At 43.1% G+C, this 17,273-nt stretch overlaps 1 protein-coding gene across 17 annotated transcripts in view; it reads right to left on the bottom strand.

Annotated features, from left to right (window-relative positions):
- Nucleotides 1-413: 413 nt before the first annotated feature.
- The window catches only part of PPFIBP1 (PPFIA binding protein 1), a 1,584,927-nt gene continuing 1,568,067 nt past the window's right edge, over nucleotides 414-17,273 (bottom strand). For all 17 annotated transcript variants that reach the window (XM_069628106.1, XM_069628107.1, XM_069628105.1 and 14 more), the window contains one exon: nucleotides 414-4,296. In XM_069628106.1, coding sequence (XP_069484207.1) covers nucleotides 4,210-4,296 — 87 coding nt within the window. In that variant the 3' untranslated portion in view covers nucleotides 414-4,209. The remainder of the gene's footprint in view (nucleotides 4,297-17,273) is intronic.

Genomic DNA, 17,273 nt, shown 5'->3' with positions numbered 1-17,273 from the left:
TTCAAATCAGTAAATGTGTTGGACTACAACTCACATCACATCTTGAAAAGACCATAAATACTCAATGAATAAAATAAATCAGTCCTAGTCAGCATAGTCAATGGTGAGGGATCATGGGAGTTATCCAGAGCACCATAGGTTGCAGACTCATGGTTAAGTGGTGCATTGTTTTAAAGAAAAGATGAAAAGGCTCAATTATTGTAGATCTGTGGAAGGAATCTCGTATATCAATGCATTTACATTTGGTTTTTGCACACAAAGGTACTTACGTGAAAATAATCATGTCCCACCTGAAAAAAATTAAAAGAAAATAGTTGATGTGCACATGAAACCAAGTGTTTTTAACTTGTGAGATTTCTTTTCAGAACAAAGATTCTAACCAAAATGGAGTAAGATTATGAATCCCATGCAAGTTCTGTTTTTCAAATACATTTTATTTTTTTCAAATGGAAAACATATCTAATGTATTTCCCTGTACAAATAAAATTAAACATCATACAGCTATTGTGACAGTTTACTGATGTTCAATATGAAAGGCTTTCTAGGACATACTCGCCAATCCTAAAAAGTAACCTCTGGATGAAACATCAAGGTATTTGAAGTACAACATAGATCACAGATGTTCAATTTCCTTGAGGGTGCTCCTTCTGAGCTTTAATCTACATATTTGTATGAGAAAAGGGAGGAAAGGTGGTCACCATTGTGCTACATTTTAATATGACATTTTCCTCAAGTACCATAAATTCTGGAAAATAGTGCATGTTTTACATAGGTTTCCATGTGGTGTTAAAATACGACTATCATACTGGATGGCTACATTTCTTACATATTTATGTCAGTTCTTCAGGTAATTAAAAAACATTTCCATTCACTGGTACCTACAGAACATAACCTTGAACAGCACACATCCTTCAGCAACAGCAGAGAGTTGGCAAACCAATATACATTGTTCAACTACAAAGTTTTGAAAGCCATCTCCTTTTTCATGGGCTGAAGTCAACAGGCATCCTTCGCAATACATGGAAATGTTTTAAATGGCAGCTGCATTTCCATTGCCGATATATTAACTATAGTTTATAAAGAACACAGGGATATGTACATTACATTTCCAAATGCTGCTTATCCAATTACAAGAGGCAGCACCTTCGGGTTGCAATGTTGGTGGCCCTAGAGTGGCGTATCCGAACACCCCAAAGCATAAAATGTAGCATAAATGAGACCACATCAATATTATTTTACATCTTAACTTCAAAACTCCCATCCGTGTCTACAAAAATAGGTGCGCATAAATGTGCAGATGAACAAATATAGTGATATTAGACAAAACAAATATGGGACTGAAGTTCTCGGTGCCCTCCCTTGAAACAATTGGGATTTACCGAAAGCAGTTGGTGCAAAGTAGCAGTCAGTGCAAGGCAGATGTTTATGCTTTGCATGATACTAGATTATGGAATCTGACTGTGCAACATTTGACTCTGCAGTGGGCTGTAAATAAACTAATGGGAATACTTTGTGTTGCAAAATAGTTGTAAACTTTTGGAACACACCAATATCTAAACCTGTGTATTTGATTTGAAACGTATAGCCAGAGATAAAATATGCAAATCACTGAGCCTTGATGACCAGATTCATCCCCCTGACACAGGGAGCAAGTAAAGGCAAAGACCAAATGATAAGTAATGTAAAATAAAAGTTAGCAGCAGGGTGTACATCAGACATGATACGATATATGTACACCACAGCAAAGGAGTCAAAGTTGGCTTCATTTTTCTATTAGCAATATACAAATAAGATAAAAATATATGTGCATTTATAAATATGTGTTTATACGTGTGTGTATATATATATATAAAAAAAACTTTGGCTAGACAGACTTATCTAGGTTTACATCAGGATCATAGTCCAAATTCAGTGTTATAAACAGAGATCACATGGAAATGATGATGTCCAGGACATTGCACAATACCAACCACACTAGTCCTGTATCCTAAGGGTGTACAGTAGCCAGGGGTTGATAGGTGGCTGCACCACCCCAATATTATTCATAGGTGGCAATATTTAAAGGAAATATACTACATAATTGTTTATTGTAACATAACACATTCAACATTTTGAAAATTGGGAACACCTTTGGATCTAGTGAAAAGTATAATTAGATGTTAAAGCAAAGACTTCTGTGGGAAACAATGCTTACTTGAGTGCAAAAGCCTAACGTTAACATGTAATCTGTGAATACAATCTTTGCAGGTTTGTCATTAAGATCAATGTAGTGATTTAGAGACAGTTTCCACTTTGGCACAATTTAAAGCATTTATGAAAATGTAAAAATGCTACCTTATTTCTTATCCGGTATATGCAAGAGGGAAATTAATTTAGTATTACTTTTACAAGTCTGTGGAAGGCTTACCCTCAGTCGCCAATACGTTCAAAGTCTATATGAAGTGTTCCACCTGTGCGGATGAACATGGACTTGATTTCTAGCGATGTGTTTTGCTGCTGGGAACATTACAGCAGAAACTGAAACAGTCTTCACCAAACAGAAAAAAGGATTTTGGCTGTGTGAACAGTCCATCTGCTCTCTAAAAACTTTTCAGGTAATACCCACAAGGTTTACACACTGCAAGAAATAATGACCTAGAGACACAAATCGAGTGATGTATGTCTTTCACATTATAATATTTCTTTCAATTGACCCCCGACGTATGAATTAGAGTTCCAAATGCAGATTTAGTCTCTCAATGGCCTTTGCTGAATGAGAAGATGCAAATGGCATTGTCCTTTGTGAACCAGCATCTTTTCTCTTGTCAACGTTTGGTAAACCACACATTTGAGGTACAGTTATTTTCAGATGCTTACTCAGTGCATTCCTGTTTGTAAAATAGGTCATGTGGAGTTGGAACAAAATAACTCAGATGGGCCATTGAATAGTTGTGCACAAATTTCATTTGAAGAACACACTGGCCTCAAATGAAAAGTAGAATAAAAAAGAAAGACAAAGTTTGGTGTTCAAACAGTAGCAAAGTTGGTTATACCATACAATAGGCACAGGAGACATTATTTCCAACAAATATGTTGATGTCCCCACCAACATGTTGCATATGGCAAGCTTGAGTTTCTCTGCTGAATTTAAATATTTTCAAAAGTTCGGAACAGTTTGGCAATTCATTGGTTATTAGATGCACAGTACTTGCAGCATTCAACATCTTGCAAATCACAAAAAGTGGTAGTCTAAGCTCACAATTTAGGGCAGGTCTAAAATTAGCGGGGTATGTCAGAACACCCAAACGCAATTCGGTCTTGAGAACTGTACAAGTTGCTATTGTTCTATTTATGTGAATCATAGTCAAAATGTTCAACATTCCTTACTCTTAGCAATGTCCACTGTATTTTGTTCATCCAAGAAACATTTTAACAAACGGATTTAGACTGTCTGTTAAAAGCACCTCCGCTTTCAGAAACATCTTATTGTATCAAAGGGACCATCACTGGCTTCCTTGACCGCTGTGACTGTAGGCCTCACAGCCTCTTCAGTCAATCAATATACATCTTCTCCCTAAATAAGCAAAGGTTCTAGAACAGTAATACTAAAATGTTCTCATCTTTAACACAAAATCAACAACGTTATAGAAAAAAGAAACCAAACTGTCAAAAAGGTCAGTAGGACAATTTCAGTAACTAGCTGGTGTACCAACTGGGAAGTCTATAAAAGTAAACCCTTCATTGTCCTATTTCATAAAATTCTGACTACAAGAACAAAAATGTATAAAAAAAGGCAAAATATAAGAGTGGCCTAACAGAGCTCTCAATACAAGTCCACGTGCAGTGTTGCCTTTTTACGAAGTAACAAGTTAGTGCAACAAGTAGCTGCACTAACAGAACGTGCAGCATGTAGAATACTGGTTTAAAATATTCTTGCACAACCCAATTAATGCACTTGGCATTGATGCACTTTGAAACACTTGAATGCTCCTTTGAGGATTTGAGTATGAAGAAATGACAAAAATACACATTTTTGTACGCTGAGAATAGTAAACAAAATAGCTTCCACTAGGTTCGGTTTCATAACTTTAAAATAGGCACTTTCCATTATTCTTTCCGTAGCACTTCTAACAAACAGAAGCAAAAGCCATCGACAGGGTTTTCCCATCAAACACATTGGTACTGTAACACATTGTAACACATTCTCTGGGCCTCCTTCCATCTTCACCGTCACACGTTTGAGTCATCGTCTGTGATACTTGCACTTGGAGAACGAGTAGAAAGGTCTTTGAACATTTCATCTTCTTTCAACATGTGCTAGAAGTCAAAACACAGGAAAGACTTTAGAAAATAAAGTGCTTTTGTTTCAAACATTTACACTATGAACTGAAATGTGAAGGCAGAGCACAGAGTTAACTAAAATTGTCCTATGTGAGTGCAAAAACGCAAGCCAGTAAGACACATTCTGTCCCCAGACGTGGGCTATTGGCACGTGGGAGGAGGCACTAAAGGCCTTGAGCATGAACCTCCCCCAGCAGGGCTAGTGCGCAACTGCATATATAGCTCTGCATGATGGAGTCATTCTTCACTGTGCGCCGTCTTGAGATATTTGCAAAGCCGCTGAGTGCTACCCAGACCTTTCCGGTGGCAGCACACATTGTGGGGAGATTTTTTATTTTCTCCTGTGCAGGTATCACTACCAGAGGAGGAAGGTTGACCGGAGTATCCGCAATGAAACGAAGCTGGAAGAATGAAAGATCAGGTTAGCTGACACTGAGGGCGAGACCAGTTGCAGCATAGAGAAGTCTGTGAAGATCGGTCTAGGAAAAGGAGCAAGAAAACTGTGCAGGCGCTGGTGGAAGGATTATGTAATAATCCTTAGGACGCATTTCCTTAATTAAGTACAAGTATATTCTATAATATAGTCACCCCAGCAGCATTCACCAGCGGAGCAACCAACAGCCAACATCAACTGACAGCCTGCGCATGACATTCAATTGGAACAAAGAGAATGTTACCATGTGCTATAACTACCTACTATATTATATGCCACTCAGTTGCTCCACCCAGCACCTGTTTTCACGCCTTCCAAGCCTATACTTAAGGACTGTAGGCTAGCTCCAGACAGAATTGAGTAGACAACTGGTCACGAGACCAGGCCCTGCCGTTCAATTGCTCTGCCCAACACCTATTTAATTAGTCCTCCTCAGGCACCCTCATTGCCAGCGTCCTCCTCAAAGAACGTGTTAAGACAAGGACCTCACCTGTGTGTGCCTGTTCGGGTCTGATCCGCTATCCTGCATGTCACCTACAAACTAATTAGTACTACTGCTATTCACCGAAAGACATCACCATGTCACTCCTCCCTCCACAGCCCATCCCCACTCTAAATAGGGTTCAAATGGCCAAGTGCCCTTGGAAGCCCCAGCAAGCTACCCTAGCAAACTCATCAATATTGCCCTTGCCCCCATCCAACTTGCACGGACCACATGCACATGCCTTCTTAGGTTGATCAACATATGCTCAGTAGTCACTCACGCTCCAGAGATCGCTGACCGCATCTCGTACAAAAACCTTGGTGCCCTGTTCATCGCTGAAACATGGTTTACCCAATTTGATTCTAAGCAGATTCACAAGCATCAGAAACATGGTTTACTCAATCCTCCCCATGTCTTTGACGTCCTTCTACCCCAAGGCTACTGCATCCAACATACAGACCGGCCAGGAAGGGCAGGAGGTGAGTGACAATCCTCCACAGGAGTGATTGGTCATGCGCCATCATTCCCTCACCCAGAACAACCTCATTTGAATCACTCGCCTGCCAGTTCCCTCTATCGCACAAGAAATCCATCACCTTCCACCTCATCTACAGACCACTTCACAGGAGTGACTCATTGCAGACATCTCCAACTTACTCTTATATGCTAAATTGGCACATTCAGGTAATGTATTTTCTCATTGATTTTAACATCAACATAAGCTGACAATCACCCTTGAAGCACGCATTTCCTACTGGCCACTTCCATGGATCTTAAACAAATTGTGCTCTCCCCCATGCACAACAAAGGCAACACCCTACGCTTAGTCTTCACATCATCACCCTGCATCACATGTACAGACACTATCTCACTTGACTGGTCTGACCATACCGCCATCCCTTTATTAGAAACCTATGGATCACAATAGTTGGGCTTAAACAACTCCCCTCATTCAAAACCTTCCTGGGCAATGAGCTAGGAGCACATTTTGCAGACTTCCCCACCTCAGGGAATGTTATGGGGCACCTGGAATTATTCAGCAACTCTGCTATGAAACTGGTGGACACTCCTGCTCCCCCTAACATCCAGCTAGGTGAAGACCACACCATCTGTCCCATGGTACACCCTTGAGGTAGCCTCCAACAAATGCTGACTCAGAGCCCTAGAGAAACGGTGGCGCAAAACCCATAACTCAGGAGATCTCACCAACCACAAATCCCTGCGTGCAAACCGTAGGATTCCGATTACCTAGGCAAAAGCGGCTTAATACTCCAGCACCATTGCGGCAGCCTGACAGGAGCAAATTCCTCTTTGAAGTAGGTAAGCATTGTACCAAACCCTCACCCGAGCTCGAGGTACCAGCAACTCAGGAAAAATGCAACAGAATCAACACATTTTTTATTGAATAAATAGACAAATCGGAGAGACCATCGACTCAACCTCTCACATCATTAGCATTCCCTGTACTCCTGCACGCGCACTGGACCGAATTCTCTCCTCTCTTCCCCCTCAGATCTAAAAATGATTGCCTCCCTCAAACTTAATTCTTCCTCTGATGATATAATCAGGCCTCCATCATTAAACAATTGATGGGCTTGGCACTCAATGCACTCCCTCAGCATCATAAATGCCTCCCCCGCAGAAGGATAATTCCCGAATACCCTCAAGATTGGTCATGTTTGACCTCGTTTGAAAAAAACAACCCTAGATCCAGATTACCTGGCCAACTACAGGCCCATTACGAACCTCACGTTTATTTGAAAAATCTTGGAAAAAGTAGTTGCTACATAACTACTCGCCAGAATCGAACAACTCCACATCCTAAATGACAATCAATCAGGGTTCCGCCCAAAGTGTAGCATTGAGACAGCCACCCTCCAGGTGGTGGATGATGCTCTCAAAATCATAGATAAGGGTGACTCATGCCTCCACATCCTCCTTGACCTCTGAGCTGCATTCGACACCGTCAACCACTGCATCCTTCTCTCCCCTCCTTGCTGACAGGACGGGATTCTCTGCCACTTTCCTGAATTGGTTTACCTCCTCTCTCTCAGGCAGACACCAGGCTGTCCAGAGGAACTTGTTGCATTCTAACTGACTCCAAGTCTCCTGCAGAGACCCGCAGGATCTCACCAATCCTTTTCAGCCTTTTCAGCCTTTATATGGAGCCTCTGGGCAATCTCCTCAAAGATCCCGATATAGACATCCACCAATACACAGACGATACTCAGTTGTAGATTAGAGTAAATAGTGTGCAGGACATAATTTTTCTCTGCAATTACCTAGCCATCATCCTGTCCTTGATGTCGACTGCCTACCTCAAATTAAACCCATTCAAGACTGAATTTGTCCTCATTGGTCCACCTGCTAAAAAACAACTTTTCCAACAATGGCACAATGATGTGCACCTACAAGTATTTGATCCACAACTCTCAGACTCAGCAAAATCCTTAGGCCTCACAATTGATCGCCAAGAAGGCCTAAATAGCCTGGCTCAGAATATCTACCCTTTGAAAAATCAAACCCTTCATCCCGCGCCACAGGACTTCCGGACCGCAGTGCAGGCCCTAGTGGTCTCGCACATCGATGGGGGGAAATGCTCTCCTGACAGGGCTCCCAGCTGCGCACTTGGCTCCCCTAAAAGAAGTTCACCATGCTGCAGCACGTCTTATTACGCAAGCATGGAAATTTGACCGAATTACCCCCATCCTATGCAAACTACATTGGCTTCCACTCTAAGCCAGGATACTGTTCAAGACTGCATATATCATCTACAAAGCACTCACGAGTAGCACACCAGCGTACCTGGTGGCTAAGCTCCAAACCTCTGGTGGCACATGCTCCTCGCACAGCTAATCGGCCGACTGGCTTGAATCACAACTTGTCTGCAAAGAGAAGACTTGCAAACAATCCTTTTTTCATGCACCCACCCTGTGGAACTCTATCCCGGGGTTGACTCAGAATTCCCCTACAATTCTCCAATTTTGCAAATCCCTCAAAACATGGCTCTTTCAACAACACCTGACCAATGACTAATTCCAGTTCTCCCTCAGGTGCATTCACCTGCTCATGTGATGCATCCCCTTCCTCAAAATGTTTGTTTCCTAGTTTAACAGGTTCCTCAACATGCTTGTTTACCAAGTCTTGTTTACTTCTATCGTTCCAATGTGTTTCCTCTCGCACATTGGTACCACTTTGTACATTCCTATTCTCCACCATTTATCTTCCATATACCCATCTTTATTGTTGCCTGCTTCTTTAGAAGCAAGCCTTGCAGCTTCCTTATTCCACAATACTGCAACACAATCTTTACTCCATTTCTTCCCAACCGCTCTCCCAATAGGTCTCTACCCTACCACTTTTACTTCAATGGGATCGCAATACCATGAACATCATTTCGGTACCTTGAACAGTTTCTTCACTCTCACTATGTCTCCGACACTCACTGGTTTTCCCACACGCCTCCTACCATCTCCATCTTCTCCACTCACATACCTGCCAATAATATTTCTACTCTTTCTCTCTCTCACTATTTACCCCCAATATCATCCAATGTGGGTCCACCTTCTATCTCATTTGTCGCCCTCTTATTTTCTCAAATGTTGCCACTCCTCCACACCATAATCTACACTAGCCTTCTCCAATCCATTCCAATTGCATACGCCAATTATATATATAATTAAATTATTCTATTTATTCGCCCTACTACTAATCAGTTGGCTCATGGATTGTATAGCGCAATTCCATGCTCAACTAGGTACTTTTGCATCTCGTTCAACAGCAACTGTACACCGTTCTCTGACACAAACATTTTAGGATATCGTTTTCTTACAAATATATTTTCCATGACATCAATCACCTTTCTCGTCATGTTGTCAACAAAACCCCATTTTAGTTAAGTTTTTCATATCAATGATAAATCTTCCTGACCTGTGTCAACCCCAGAACATTTTGCTTGACTTTTAGATTATTTGTCCCTATAACTCAGTGAGTGGGAACTTTTTTCCACACTCTGAGTCTTTTACTCTTTACATGAGTGTCATTTTTAAGACTCTCCCATAGTGTCTTTAATGTTATCCTCTGACAACTTTTGGCACATACTGCCTATTGTTGCTGGGTTGCCTTTGGGGCTCCCCTTTTAACTTTCTTTGGATAACCTTATGGGAACTACAGTTCCCAAGGGTAAAAAGGATCTTTGGATCCCTTTTAATCTTAAATTAGGTGAGACCAGCACCCCCCCACCTTATGTGGAGTAATGGGGAGATATAATGTATCCCCTTTCTCATTGTAACATTTCTGTTACAGGGACAAGTTTTCGTTTAGTGGCTGGTGGCAGTGAACCTTTTCACTAATTTGGTGTACCTTTATTGTGGGCAGTTTCCGCAGCCCCCGGTAAAGTCAGCCATGGGTGCTCAATTGACCAAAATGGCCAATCTTCTTTTTTCACCATTTTGGTGTATCTTGTTCCTTTCCCTGACCTCCAGGGCAGGAAATTCCTTTGTGTCAATTTTATCTTCGGCAGCAGACCTTGGCCAAGCCCGCTCCGGCTCCAGAGTGTGTGTTAAGGCAGGAAGCGAGGGATGAGTCCAAAACTGTGCAGCCCTTTGTCTTCCAGCCGAACTCCTGCCTAGAAGTCCGATCCTGGAAGTTGAAGAGGTAGTCGACCACTGGAGCTGAAACCTAAGAGGAAGATGAAGAAACATCAGCTGTAGTGATTTCCAGCGACCGAAGAGCCTGCTGTGTAATCGGACCCTGCTGTTACCCTTCCTTTGAAACGTCCTGGCGATCCTGAAAAGGACAACCCTGACCCAGAGCCTGTTCAGATCCACTAGGCTCAAGAAGACCTGCATTTTGAGACATCCCACATCATGCTGCGACCTTGCAGGGCTGCAATAGCCCAATACCAGGGACCTTGAGCCATTGTACGATGCATGGTCTTCCGAATCTTGCTGGATCTTTGTGGGCATCCTGCTGGACCTTCAGAGATGTGAACCCAATGGGTCCGAAATGTTGCCTCATCAGAGTGCTGGACTTTGCAAGTGACGTGAATCTGACCAGTGATATTCAGTCTTCTTCTGGCTCCTGAATAGGGTGCCAAATCCACAGAGCTGCATCCAGTCACGAGGAAACTCTTGCCTGGAGCCTTCGTCGTTGAGCCTTGCTGGGAAATCCCTTTCAAAGTCCTTTCTTTCATCTTCTTGACAAAGGAATCCATTGACTAGGTTTTTGGCTGCAGATCCCGAAGTCTTCCTGCTGCAACTCTTCTTCTGTGCCGAGGTACTGTGTTGGCTGGGGTGTTTACTTACCTTAAGCCTTTGTGACTTCTGTAAAGCTTTTGGGTTGTTTTCTGAGATTGGCAGGCCACTTATCCAGTTCACCCAGGCCTACTACTGGAATCCACCTAGTTCTTAAGTCCCCGGACCATAACAAACTTTAAAGTGAACTACTTACTTGTTTAAACAGTCTTCCACAGGAAGTCTTGTTTGCAACAGAAGCCTATCTCACCCTGCCAACAGCTGGCACCTAGACCCCTAGGGTCCCTCTTCTGCCTTCGAGTGAACGCATGCAATTGAATAGGTAAGGACTGGATAACTAAATAATTCTGTCTTAACCTTGCCCGCCTTCTCAATTGACAAATGTGTTGAGGGAATACACAAGGAAAAATGGTGTCTTAAAAGAAATGTCAGAATGGCTTCAATAACAACTCCCTTCCCCATGTTCAGCAGCACGTGGTCTCAAGAGTTTCTTAAAAGGGATAGGTGGATGGCACAGTTCTATCAGTCTTGCACACTCTGGCATACTCGTACAATTCAACAGTTCAGGCTAGGGCTTCAAACTTTTGACAGTCTTAGGCTTCGTCCGACTTCTCAAACACACTGTTCTATTCTTGACTTTTAATTTGCCACAATCTAACGCAAACTTCCCTCTGCTGGGCTCGAGCCTGCTTCTATTTCACCTTACCGTATCACAGTTTATCATAGTCTCCCCTCCGCCTGGCTCTCGTTTTTCACAGTCTCCGATCAGCCCCTTGGCCTTTAAACTTCCATAGCCTGGTTCGCATCGGCCCTGAAAGAGATGCTCCTTCTCGTACCCAGCCTCGCTCAGAGTGTGTCTGTCTGTGCCTCCTTTTATCCTGATAGGGAGTGTTAATGAGTGGCAGGTGTGTGTAGTTAGGATTACGTGCCTGACTCTGCCTGGTCTCGTTAAAGAGACAGAGCCATTGCAAGTCAGTAGAGGTAATCTTCTGGGCCTCATTCCTCATCTTACTTGGCTCAGTAGTGTTGTAAAGGTGAGGTGGAGAGGAATTATTGGAGATGTAGTTTCCCATAAAATAAGCACGGATAGGGGTTAGATGGGTTGTGGAAAAAAAAGGCGATACCATGTCTCACCATCAGGTGCTCCTCCCCCACTCCGAGGATCCTCCTTCGCTTGTCCACCTCGAGGGTCGGGATCCAAAAACGATGGCCTTTCCCTGGCCACACGAGTACAGGAAACCCAGGGATTAGGGTGTGAAACACCCTCTAGTCTTTCACAGTATATATTCCGTGAATTTACTCACCTGTGAATTAGTTGTGCCTCTTCCCCCAAAGTAGTGCTGTTGGTTTCACTTTACTAATTCTGTTAGGATATAAATGTATGAGTGTCCCCATTTGGGTCTTGCTTTCCCAGACTTGCTGTTAGCCTATTCAGAATAAGTCTGCCCTAGGTTATACTTAACTTTAAGTTGCAGATAGCCCTTTAAAAAGTATATAGGCTGCACTTGCCTGGAGGTAGCTGTGTGCCATCCTACAATAAGTTAAAGAGTTATTGCTTACCTCAATCTGTGTTGCACTGATCTGAAAAGCAACTGTAACAATGGTGTAGCTGACCTTGGTCTGTCAGGCGCATCCTAAATTAGTGTAAAAGGTTTTTGCTTACATTAGACTGTTACACTGAGCTGAAAAGTAACTAATTGTATATTACACTAAAAAGGTGTTGCTCAAATAGAATAACTATGTTATCCTCAAAGTAGTCACTGTTCCTTGAATCTGTGTTCCACTATTCAGAAAAGTATCCTGGTAATAGGACTGGTTTACTATGTCATTACTTTGAGTGTCACTGCATAGCCGACAGGATCTACTACCCTTGTTTTACTGTAAAGTAATCTAAAATTAACTAATGGTTTTTAATCCCCAAGAATAGGTGTGACCTATACTGAATGAGTATGATAGGGTTTGACTTCCCTAGTATTGTTCTGTATTCTGAATAAGGTTTTATACTTTGGTCTGCGTACCTTCAAGCATAGTGGTGTGTTTTGTTTAGGACTCTATGACCAGAACTTACCCCAAGACTTAACTTGGCCTACTTGCATTTATAATATATGTAGGTGGTACAGCCTTATACAAAGAGTGGAGTCTTGTACTATCTCTGTTGAATGGTTTTACTAAGCCCTTTGTTGGACTTCAGAAAAACTGTCCCAACGCCCAATTCAAAGCATTTCGATGCATAATGCATAATCTATCAGTACAATTTCAAAACGGATTCTCCGGATATAGCTTTCCCATTGAACCCATAAAATCTATTGCAACTTTCTCACAGCTTTAAGCTGGCACTTCAACATTTACCACCTGCTGGGTTTGTGTTTTGACCCAATTCTCACTTATTACACACGGTACACACATGCCACCACCTCTTCCCTCCCCCATTTTATCCATTCCTGCCCACTAAAACCTTGCCTTCAATCTTCATTTAGTCCAACTGTTACCCATGAACAAATTACTGACCTCACAGTGATGTTCTTTCTGATGGATGTTCCCGTCACAGATTCCTCATCTATGATATCCTTATCCGCAGCGCAGCTGTTCTCTGGAAACTTTCCACCACAAGTGGGCGCAGTGCAGGTCTGTGTCGGTTCCGCCTGACGCCCCTATGCCCCCCGCGCTGGACAGGACGTCAGGGCCAGCATATTTAGCTGCGCAGTACCCCATGACCTCAGTTCCACCCTTTTTCCCTAGCACTCTGAAACCGAGGCTCTGTAGTACCCTTGGTGTACTAGCTTTGAACAAGATGGTGTACCAGCTTCGAACAAGAGGGGCAGGTTGGGAGGGCAATGAGGAATCCGTGGCAGGAACAACCATCAGAAAGAACATTACAGAGAGGTAAGTCATTTGTTCTTCTAATGGATTATTTCCTACCACAGATTCCTCATCTATGATAGACTCCCAAAGCAGTACGTAAATCTGGAGGAGGGAGGAAGCAAGGACACCACCTAAACCAGAAAACTCTGGAGTACTGCCCTAACAAAATGGGCTTCCTGGCTTGCAAGGGAATCCATGCAGTAATGCTTAGCAAACGTGTGCAGTGATGCCCATGTAGCTGCCTGGCAAATGTCCTTGACAAGGACTCCACTTTGTAGGGCAGAGGTAGCAGCCACTCGTCTGGTAGAATGAGCTGTGTGATCCTCAGGTACAGCCTTCCCAGCCATATCCGAGCATTCTGAGATGCGGAGAATGATCCACGTGGACAGGGTCTGTTTGGTCACAGTCCTTCCAGCATGAGCACCAGCATAACCAACAAAAAGTTGGTCATCCTTCCAAGCCTCTTTACTACGAGTGACATACAACTTAAGGGCCCGTACCGGATCAAGCTGATGGAATCATTACTCTGCCTTGGAAGGGTGAGACTGAGAAAAGAACACTGGAAAATGGATCTTCTGAGAGAAATGGAAATCTGAGAACATCTTCGGCAGACAGGAGGTCCTCACTCTCAATGTCACCTTCTCTTTGCAAAAAAACAAATGGGGAGGTAAAACAATCAATGCCTGGAACTCACTCACCCGACACGCGAGAAGGATGGCAGCCAAGAAAATCACCTTAAGGGTGATCAATCTAAGAGAAAAGGAATGAATGAGGGGGCTCAAACGGAGCACCCATAAGAAATGTTAAAACTAAATCAAAATCCCACGTTGGACCCACAAACTGGCAGGCGGGAAACGGGTTACACAAGCCCCTCAATGACTGCATAACAGTGGGGATTGTGAAAAACAAGCCATGTTCTGGGAACTTCTTGAACACTTAAATAGCAGTGCAGCAACCCTTCACAGTGCCAATCTGCAGGCCTGCATGGGCCAAGCAAAAGTCGAAAATCCAGCACACGGGACAGGGAAAAGGACAAAGGATCCAGGTCCCTTTCCCGGTACCAAACAAAACATTTACACCACCTGCAGCCATAAATGGATTTTGTAGCAGGCCTCAGAGCTGAAAGGAGCACATCGAGGATGTCGTACAAGTACCACTCCTTGTATCTCAGCCTCTCAGTAGACCAGCATGAAGGATCAGGCTGCTGAGGTCCTCTTCGGAAAGCGTCAGGGAGGGCAGATGGACATGACCAGCAACTCCGGATACCATGGTCTTCGCGTCCGGTATAGGGAGATCATGATCATCATGGATCCGAAGAAGCGCAATTTCCTCAGAACCAGCGGAATGACAGGGACCAGTAGGAAGGCATAAAGGAGGTCAAAAGTCCACTTGCCAGTCAGTACGTTACCCAAGAACCCTGATGAGAAATTTTCCTTGAGCAGAAAAACTCACACTTCCTGCTGGCACTGGAAGCAAAGAGGTCTGCTTGAGGAGTTCCCCCCAAAAATAGAAGATCTCCTCCAAAACCTCCTGACAGAGTTCCCACTCGTGTGAGGCCAAAGTCTGCCAGATCAAGGCATCTGCTGTGACATTCTCTCGTCCAGACAGATGAGCAGCAGTCAGAGAGATACTGTTCTCCAGAGCACAGAAATTATAAGTTACTCACTGTAGTGACTAACGTACTCTTAGTCCCCTTTCCTCCATACTGCATGGGCGTCCCTTCCAAGGGATGGGCAACTGAACCTTTTTCACCTAAAAAAACCTTCTTCCCCTTTAAATTTAGAGGCGCGTGGGGGTGCAGCCCTGGGAGCATGCTCTGCCCTGACTCCGCCCTCCGGTGCCACACCTCAGTCACCATAGACGCATCGACAATAGATTAACATTGCCAAAAGACACCAGTTTTATTATGAGTGGGGATGGTGGGATGTATGGAGGAATGGGGACTAAAAGTACATTAGTCACTATGGTGAGTAACTTATAATTACTCTTATGTCCCGTCCCCATTCCTCCATACTGCATGGGCGATTACAACTGAGTCTAGACCGAGGGTGGAGAGGAGTGTTAAGTGACTTCAATTCAGCACTCCAACTAAGTCAATGCCGAGTCTGGGATGCCCAAGGGAAGCCCTTAATTATATATTTTTATGACAAGTTCATAGATCTGGATGATAAACCATTGCATAACGCCCCTCTCTTGGAATCCCCCTGACCTCACTGAGCTAAGAAGGTTCGTTTTGCAAATTAAAAGATTCATTTGAAAAATTAAACAAGATATATATCACACTTTTATAAATAAATTAATTAGTGATAGCACACTTATGAATATGACAGTGATCAACAATGGATAATATTACACTAGCACACTTTTTTAATTACTTAGGAGTTGATATAGAGAGGATAAAGTAGCTGAGAATGCTTTTATGGTTTCAAGGAAATGCAATGATGGAAAAGAATGCATCACAGAAATAAACTGAGATGGTTTCCACAAGAGATAATATGATCACTTTTTCTTTTGACAATTCACTCCCCCCCCTATGCAATATAAGGAGATGGAAGGAGAGCACACAATTTTCAGGAATACAATCAAATGCAATACCAATTCAGTTCCCCCCTAGCAAGCTCAGAGCAACAGGGATGATTTTAAAACACGGGCAAGAATACTTTAAATGGGATTTGCAAAGAAGTGAAAATATGCTAAAAATGATTTTAATAACCTGTAAGAGATTCAGGGTAGGCGACAGCTGCTTTGAATGAGTTCAGGTCAACACTAGCAATGATTCATGAGGGATTATCAGATTGAAAACGAATTTCAACAATGCAAGCAAAAGACAGCGATTTTTTTAACGTGTGGTAAAACTGAGCCAAATTGCAATTCGTGGCACTTTTTCCGAGTGCGTTGAGCGCGATTACAGAAAAACTATAAGGAGTAGAAAGTCGAATATGAAAGTTAAATCTCGTTCCTAGCACGTATGGTTCAAAAGATACGGACGATTTTGTGGAGGTAGATTTCAGAAATGAAATGATGATTCAGAATGGCAATTGAAACTTTCACAGGTTTGAATCACAGAATGGACACACGATTTCTTATGATGCAGTTCTGGACATGTTAAAATGGTTTGAATTAGATTATTTTAAGCTAAGAGATTGGTTTGCACGCTTCTGTGGGTACTCGCACTATAAATTTGAAATAGGCCGTCAAGATCTGGTCAGGTTTGGGCTTCACTCGCCATGGACGGTCTCTGGTACCGGTTCTGCTCACAGCGATCTGGTCTGGGTCTCTGGTCTGCGGTTCTGGATCTCTGGTTCTGGTCTCGGCACTGCACAGCGATCTGGTCTGGTCTGCGGTTCTGGCAACAGTTCTTGGCACAGGGTTCTAGCCAGAATCACACAGCTCGCCCAGCTGTTGAATAATTTGGTTAGGTTGCTGGATTCTGAGGCCTCTGGAAAGGATTCAGCTTGTGGACTAGGCCTTTCTGCTAACAGTTCTGGAATCGGAGTCTGGTTTTCTAAGTTCTGGTCTCTGAATACTGTCTCGATTTGAAGTCGTCCGGCAAAGTGCTTTGCAAGTAAGTGGAAAGAGCAGTCCCTACCTGGGTTTCAGTGGGTCTTTTTATGTCTTTTGAAAGTGGGTGGGAAGGCAGACTTTCTACGCCCAACCCTCTGAGGATCCTGATAGGCTATAGGATTCTCTGTCGCCTGACTGGGGAACTGAATTGAGAGTCATCCGGCATCCTTTTTATGGCATACATAAAGAACACTCCCCTTGTCACTTTGCACACAAATCTATTTTTGATCCAAATGCATATTTATCCATGTACAATTTCTCTAATATTATATGTCCAGTTAAGATATTTTCTGTAGCGCCAAACCATCCGATCCCCGTCTTTGTAAGATGTCGTGTCCACTTCTGACAGAGTTCT

Source organism: Ambystoma mexicanum, chromosome 12 (genome assembly GCF_040938575.1).
Source record: "Ambystoma mexicanum isolate Mex_15411 chromosome 12, UKY_AmexF1_1, whole genome shotgun sequence".
NCBI classification, from domain to species: domain Eukaryota; kingdom Metazoa; phylum Chordata; class Amphibia; order Caudata; family Ambystomatidae; genus Ambystoma; species Ambystoma mexicanum.
This window is presented reverse-complemented; position numbering and strand designations above follow the sequence as displayed.